Source organism: Suillus discolor (genome assembly GCF_016758755.1).
Source record: "Suillus discolor strain FC423 chromosome Unknown F5147scaffold_251, whole genome shotgun sequence".
NCBI lineage: Eukaryota > Fungi > Basidiomycota > Agaricomycetes > Boletales > Suillaceae > Suillus > Suillus discolor.
The window spans coordinates 11041-19254 of record NW_024541498.1 but is presented as its reverse complement, the minus strand read 5'-3'; the positions used below and the strand labels follow the sequence as shown (position 1 = coordinate 19254).

General features: G+C 46.9%; 1 protein-coding gene across 1 annotated transcript; it reads left to right on the top strand.

Moving 5' to 3' along the window:
• Positions 1-975: 975 nt before the first annotated feature.
• On the top strand, positions 976-1452 carry F5147DRAFT_732629 (uncharacterized protein; the record flags this gene model as incomplete). Its single annotated transcript, XM_041439417.1, has 2 exons — positions 976-1206; positions 1349-1452. One exon carries the CDS (start codon positions 976-978, stop codon positions 1204-1206), a length of 231 nt encoding a protein of 76 aa, XP_041284446.1. The 3' UTR covers positions 1349-1452.
• Positions 1453-8214: the final 6762 nt, after the last annotated feature.

Sequence of the window (8214 nt, the reverse complement as noted above, 5' to 3'; positions counted from 1 at the left end):
GTATAATGCGATATACTGTATTCAAGTCATAGCATTGCGACAGAAAATTTGGCAGGTGTAATCAATTTTTGACATTGGAGATGCTTACCGCATTATCTAGCACTGGAAGGCCTAAGCGAGTCTTTGGCAAAAGAACTTGATCCCGCATGGAATATAAAGGTAACTTTAAAATGCTTGATGTCTAAGGACTTAGTATCAACTTTCTGTTTCCCCAAGGTCACAATAATCGAGCCAGGTCCATTCCGTACCAAGATATTCAAGGATAACCTACGCCTAGCTCCCCAGCACCCTGCGTACGACAATCCCAGCTTGCCCGGTTCCCAGTATCGACAATTCGTCGCGTTGGGCAATATCGATGGAGATGCAGACAAGGCAGTGGTAGCCATTGAGAAGTTGACCCACCTCGATGATGTTCCTATGCGCCTGCCACTGCACAGAAGGGTCGTTGTTGGAGCAAGGGAAAAAATCAAGAGCCTGACTGAGGAAGTGGATAAGTTTGAAAGTTGGTCTGAAGATCTTTACCATTAAAATGCATGCATTGTAGTAAGCTACTTTTTCGAATGTGATCCGTACGCATTTATGCGACAATTTTCCTCTATGCAGAGACTGCAACCAGGCCTCTTCCTAGTATGAGTATAAGCACTTTTAGTAAGTCATCAGTCTTCGAAACCAGACGTTCAAGGGTTCTGAGGCAGATAAAACACCAGTCGGTGCGTCCGCGTGCAGACCAGATGCGGAGTCCAGACTGTCGGAAAATCCTATTTTTGGTTGGAATGTCCCACAATGGCTTAAAAGGGCTCGATTTACCGGCGGCATTGCCACTCGCTTGGAAGCAGACCCGAAAATTGTGGAACATCAGTAAATTACCACGCTCTGTACAGGTCTGTCCAGATCTGTACAGCACGCCAAGTGGACAGCTTGGTCCTTACTAGCCAGTTCATCACAGTAGGATGTTCTCTGTCAATCTCTGTACAGATGCTCACAGATAGTGCTGCCGCGGTCCGGTCCAGAACCACGGTTCGAACCGGGCTTTTGGTCCGGTTCTCTGTGGTTTGGTCCATGGTTCCCTCACCAGCCAGAACCGGACCGGAAAGCGGTTCTGGGTTCTGGACCTTCACTAGTGGTCCGGTTCTGGTTCGACTTTCCCGAACCTTCCCGAACCGTTCCTTGACCTTCGAATTCCCTCGACTTCGACACCAACCATGACGACGTCGGTGTCCATGTCGACATCAAAACACCGTCTTCAAGATTTGCATTATTTGTTAATCAGGCTACTGTTAGCCTTTTTGAAGGTAAGTACTAATCAATTTATTCTCAAGACTCTGACATATGTTTACCTATATCACAGATATCTACTTGTTCTAGTCTATATGCTTCCTGGATAGTCATGATCCTCCACCGGTTCTCAACTCTAACAGATCTCCTTGGATATTGTCGCTCTGTGGTGTTAGGCTATGTGCCATGCATAAAACGGGGTGCCGACCAAAAAACTGTGAGTTTTTGCCTGACGATGTCTGAAGACTGCTGTGCTCTGAACGAAGGTTGCAAACGGGAGGGCTCGTCTTGAGGCAGTGGTGAGTACTATTCAAACTTAAGTACCCTACCGGTCTCTAACTCCAGATGTATTCTTAGTTTGACAAATATTATCAAGCGCCTCCAGCCCCAGGACCACATCCCAAGGAGCCAGAGGCCACGTCATCAACAATGAAAGCTTCGATTTGTTATGGTGCTTCCTGGATGCGCGACGCTATCATGGAATGTCAAGCTACAGACCATCGCACGCGTGATCCTCATCAAGAGCTCTCTGCATACCTTACTTCACCATTGGAGGAGACTGATGATGTTGTGGCATGGTGGGGTGTAAGTCAGCCCTCAAATTCATTGTTCCCCGCTTACATTCTTGATTAGTTACATTCGCTGCAGTACCCAACACTAGCTCGTGTTGCGCGTGATTACCTGCCCATTCAAGGCAGTTCCGTTCCCTCTGAACACGCTTTCTCCAGCGCAGGCATCACATCAACTCTGCGCCGCAATGCACTCGCATCATCCACTTTCTCCGCGCTACAATTGATGAAGGCAGCCTATAAGAATGGACATGTGTCAGCAGCAGTAGAGGCAGAAGGGTATGCAGTTGGTATGCAGTTAGACTAGCTACCCAATGTCATGTAGATGTCTTGTGAATGTTTTTTCCGTTGCTTGAAAAATTTTTGGTTCGGTTCGTGTTCGGACCAGACAAGAACCGGACCGGACCATTGAGAACCGTTCTCAATGGTCTGGTTCTGGGTTCGACAATTTTAAAGAACCGAACCATGGTTCGGTTCTTGGTTCTCGTCAAGGACCCTCTGAACCGGACCGAACCGGACCACAGCAGCACTACTCACAGACCCACCCAGTAGGTACCAAATAGGTCTTTTAAATAGTATTATTTTCTGTCACATCTGTACAACCCTCTGTCCATGTTTGTGCAGGTACTCACAGACTGCTTAGAGGTGTTCACAATTCAGCTTATTCATATTGGGTACAATACTAGTGCAAAAAATCACGATATAATTGAATCAGCGGAAACACAAAACTAGTAGTAGTAGTAAATGGTAAACGAGAACAAAAGAGAGTGAAAACATGATGTGACGGGTTAATTCTGCGAAAAACGGTACCGGGAGCCTCAATCAAGCTGCACCTGTAGGTTATGGTGCTTTGATGTGTTGATGCCGTCGTGTTTGGATGCCTCCACCCTTGAGAAATTCATCAGCACTAAACGATACACAAAAAAAGCCCTAACCATCCGACTTGAGCCCATTCATGAAGCTGATGCATCAGCTTTGGACCGTGATAAGGATTGTTCTTGATGTTTTCGAGTAGACCAAGCATTGCCATATAAACAGTCTCGTACTCCTTGGCGGTAAACTTCGGATAGAGCTTGCCATTGCCGTGTTTCGCGAGGCCTTGCAGGACGCAGTGGAACTAGAAAAATGTCAGAAAATTTGTGGCAGCACATCATTATAAAGAAAGTACCGCTGTACAAATGAGAGCCAAACACTTCAATGGTACCTGTTTCCGAAAAATATCTGGTCGCCTACGAGCAATGCGATAAGTTCTGGTATACATGAAGAGAATGATAGCTTCAAAAAATGCGGGGTGAGCGAAGTTCCTTGTTATCCCTAAATTGTCCAGTCCATAGCGCAAAAACTTGCCATCGTCCAGCAAATCTGCAGTGGCAGCTTCAACCCAAGCTGCGTGTTCTTGAACGGGAATATCAGCTGGTGGGACAAGGCCATATGCAGAAGGTGTGATAGCAATGACGATTTTTTTGAGCTCAGAACGCCAAGTTGCCAGGTCATCATACAACTAGAAAATCAATAAGATATGAGGCATACAACAATATATATAGCGCACCAGCCTCACCATGTCTGGTTTGTGTTTGGGCCACACACCTGTTGGATGCCTCGAGTCAATCGACTATCTCGACGGAAACAGGGACTTACCAGCGTCAACTTGGTGGCCGGTTTTGAGCCATTGCACGAGGGATGCTGAAAGACATTCAGTGATTGAGACCGGCATGTCAACAACAAGGCTTGGAAATGGATTTTCTAATGCTTGCTGGGTGCGACACTCCCCCTTCACATCTTCAAGAAAACTCTTCCAGCGCGAACTATACCATCCCAGTTGAGAAGCTTTGGGCCCTTCATCATCGGATGTGTTTTCCGCATTCAATTTCAATTTCAATTTCCGATTCCGTTTTGCCTTTGGTTTAGCCTTTGGTTAGGGACATCTACCTCAGCAGAGCGGAGAAGTTCTAGAAGGGCGGGGTCAGGAAGGCGGGGATAGCCGTTTCTCTTGTGGTGAGCTCTCAAGACATCGTCCGGCTTAAATGAGAAATTAGTATACTCCAGCAAAATATGAAGTTCATACCTGGGGAGCACTCTCTTGATCTGTCGCCACACTACTCTCACTTAAATCACCATCAACCGCCAAAACTCTCTCAGCCACTTGGTCATCTTCGTCGTGTGAGTGCTGGAATTCGAAATCGGTTGGCAGTGCAGTCGCCACTTGAGATTGGGACGGTAGTTCTTCCCTTGAAAAACCTGTTGTTCATCAGTGCAACATAATTTAAAAGAGGGAAGGTCTTGCCAGGATGAGCGCTATGATGCCCACGAACTTCTCCCCAACTGATCTGCTCATCTTCACCACCTTCATCTGAACTAGATGAATTCCCATCCTTCGACATGCTTGACTCTTCAGAATCTGGATTTGGTGGTGCACTCAACCGGAGGGCAGGATCCAAATTATCATAGAAGTTGGTGTTTGATAGCGTTGCAGTAGTTGAAGTTGTCTTGGAAGGTACTGGATCTTTGGTGCGAGGAGCAGTGATCGGATGGTGAGTTTCAGAAACACGAGCTTGAGATTGGGACAAGTTAGAGGTACCAATGGGAGTCTGACTTTGGGAGGTGTCGGGAGTAGACAGTGCATGGAGCCTCCTAGCATTGGCCATGATGGCATTATTTAATGCATTAATATTTGGTTCCGTGCTGGGGGGGACGATGGAAGCGATTGGGGGCAAAAATCCATATCGGCCGCCAGCTTCACATGGTGCAAAAGCTGGTTGACTGTTAAATGACTCAGAGCTCGGGGCAAGAGAGATGGGAGTCTGCACAAGGATTAGTAGATATATATTTGCGGAATAGAAATTCACCTTGTTCCTTGAGCATGATTTTGAGGTCACTACATCTAATGTCTCCAAGGGGCTATATGGCGGAGGAGGCTGCTTCTTCTGAATGCCTGGTTAGTATTGTACCCTACAAACAGGATAAAATTACCTTGGAATGGCTTCCGCGACCCTTTCGAGGCAGTTCTGGAGCAAGAGGATTTGCAGGAACGTTTGGATCAAGGGATGTATTACCCTTGGCTTGGTTGGTCCGTGTTGGGGCATGCAAGATGGCGCCAATTTTCTCCAGCTAAGTGTCTCTACCTCCCTTCCCAGCACCTGGATGTCCCGACCATAGAGGGTGTTGCGACTCATCCACTTGATTGGTGGTTGACCCAGCCTGAGCACGCGCTCTCTTCACCACACCTTCTTGCCCTTCAGGTGCTTTGAGGTCGGAATCCATAGCTTTCCACTTCGTTTTCCTTTTCTTGGGGCTACCTGGCATGAGTAAAGAAGGGGGAGAGATGAACCACGACGCCAACAATTTACAGATACTTACTTTTAAATCTAGCTCCCATCGCACCTTGAAAAGCGCTTAAAGATAAAACATCATACACAAGCGCACCAAATGTAATACAGCGCAGCACAGACCATGAATGGGGTTGATGAGATGTAGCTGAGTCCACAAGTCCGCTTCGAAGTCGAGTCAAAATGCAGTAGGCTGAGAGAAAACACGTAAAAAACCTCCTTGCGTCGAACTCATGAATATATAGCCGAGTATGTTTGAATGTGGGTGGGAATATCTCCAGAACAAAAGTTCAATTGTACACGTAAAAGGGGTATTGACTAGTACTAAGCAAGGCACTTAACTTGAAGAATGATTACTTATGTAGTTCTCTTCCACTTGGGCTGGGGTGCAACTTCCATCGTCCAACCCATCTGATCTATTGTCGCATGACGTTCATTTATTTGTGAATCCGTATCATTACCCTCCAATTCATTCACGTTTCTCTTTTGCGGGAGCACTGCAATGACTCTCCTTGCAAACAGAAGTTCAGGGGAAGGCTCGTTCTTTGGAAGCATGTCGAGGTGCGTTTCCAACAGATCAATGACCTCCTGGAAAGTTACTGTGCTCGATGGTCCTTTGTTCCTGATCAACTCGTACCAATCTTTTGCAAGTGGGAGTAGACTGGTGAAGTAGGAGTGGAATTGTCATTTGAGCTTTTGCGCATTTGGGTGGAAAAAAAACAAAGTCTTCTCATTGGTGGTGTCTCGGAGCGTGTTGGTAGACCATTGGTGCGGTAGCCACTCTTGACTCCTATCAGCTGAAAGGTCACGTCTAACTCTGAGGGGACCCCTGAATTCGATGCAGATGCACATGAAGACATAGAAAAGGGATTCGAGATTGTCATGGTAGTGGTGTAGTATGAGAGGGGGGGGGCGTTGCAGAGGACTGCATTGCGAGCTTTGCCTTCCAGCTGCGAAGAGATGTCACCTGGTCACCAACAGCCTCTGAGAGCTGCCATAGAAGAGAACAAGACATGAACGGCAATGTACCCTGATGATTGCTGTGAGTATATTCATCCTTTCAGCAATAGAGTGGTACTGACCGTCCCACCGATAGCATATTTTTGACCTGCAACAATATGCATGGCGAATTCCCAATCGATCAAGGTTCCCTGACCCCCATTGCCATCATCCCAGATCATAGTGTTGTTGAGACTACAGTCATGGTGAAGAATTCCCCGCTCCTCAACCGCTGTCTGTTGAACTGAGAAATATGTCAGTGTAATGTAGAAGATGAACCAGATATAGTACACACTTTTGACAATGTCTCAAAGAGCACCTACTAACTCTAATTTGGTCCGGAACACATGTAAAGGTCGCACGTGGGGCTTCAGAACCCAACACAGATGTGTACAAGAGGTACCTTTGATACTTTCAAAAACCTTGTATCGATAGCTCATAGTTTCATCGACTTCCCCAGGTGCAACCTCGACAAGCCAATATTCGACCAGTTCTGGTATGCCATGGACCCCTTTCATCTCATGCAGCATGTTGACTTCGTTCAACACAGCATCTTTACCCCCAAGAACCCAATGGTCCTTGATAATGTATTCTTTGTCGTCTCTCCTGGCTAAGTAACAGACAGTGCCTCGACCGATGAGCCCCTGGCTAGAGAAGATAAGTTCGAGGATGTCGTATGCATGGTCATTAACTGTGATCCTGCCGATTGGTTCTGAAAAGGGTTGGCAAAGAGGGTCTTCAGGTATTTCTATCTGAGGAGGGTCCATAGGGAGGTTCAGCTTTGAGTGTGGGGTCTTCGCATCTGAGTCAGACTTGGACTCGGATGCATCAATATCCATATTTGGTACAGTGCCTTCAGTTGCACCGTCCATCTGGGGACCATGCACTTGATTTAGTGCGATTTGTTGTCTAGTAGAAGGGCGGAGAATTGGGTTTTCAAGCTGGGCAGGATGAAGAGTCTTGGTGAAGATACTAATGGAGGGATCATAACCAATACATTCAAGATGACCGAAGACGACACTCAATAGGATATGCAGGTAACGATTGGGAGCCTTGTCGATATGGACGGGACGCGTTACGATACCACCTGCGTGGTCGTAAATATGGACTCGCAGTTCACGGTATTCGTTCGTAAGGGAAAAGAGTAAGACAAACCGCCTCCAAGGCTGGCGCCTCAAGAGAAGGTAGGCCTTGCTGTCGAGTGATTTTCCAATCGTACTTGAAGGTGTGTATGGCTGTGATGTCAATTCGCAAATGGCTTTGATGGTATCCCAACGAGCCTCTACATCGTCCAACAATGCAAGGTCAGGCTTCTGCGATACTTCATCATCCTTGACAGGGCGCATGGAGTTCCGTGAACTCCATGTACGAATCACTGCTCCACTATTTGCTGCCATGATCTGTGCTCGCTTCTTCTGAGCAACAGCACCACACATAGCATTGAAGAACAACGAGAAGATATCCTCCAACATCTGTGGTTTTCGGCTGGTGTCACTACTGGTGGTGTCAACCAGAAGGTGCTGTTGAATTGATGGGCCCTCCGAGTCGCCACTACTACCCCCACTCTCAGACTCCTTGTTCACTCCGCTATCCTCTTCTCCATCTCCAATCTCTTCGAGTTTGGGTAACTGATCGATGCCAGTTTCATGATGTGATCTGGGAAGTGCCCAGTTCCACCTGCGGCTGGCTTCATCATATAACGGAACCATAGACTGTTCATCAAGGTGAGCAAATTTAATGTGAAGTCTGGTATCACGATAACGAATTTTATGTAACGGAACCTGGAGCTCTGTGGCATCTGGGACTTCAATAGTAAATGTCCTGAAAATCCGCGACAACAAATAACTAAGAGGCTGGGTAGAATCGCCTGGTTCTTCCTCCTCTACAATCAGATGATTGAGCTCGAGATTGGTGAGTTTGTCCATCATAGGCACATCACTGACACGGAGAGCTGACATTAGTGACGCTAACTTCATTCCGAAGTCTACAGTTTTGCTGTGATCTGCAGGTGCCATGACTGGGTGAAAGTGTAACAATGTCATTCA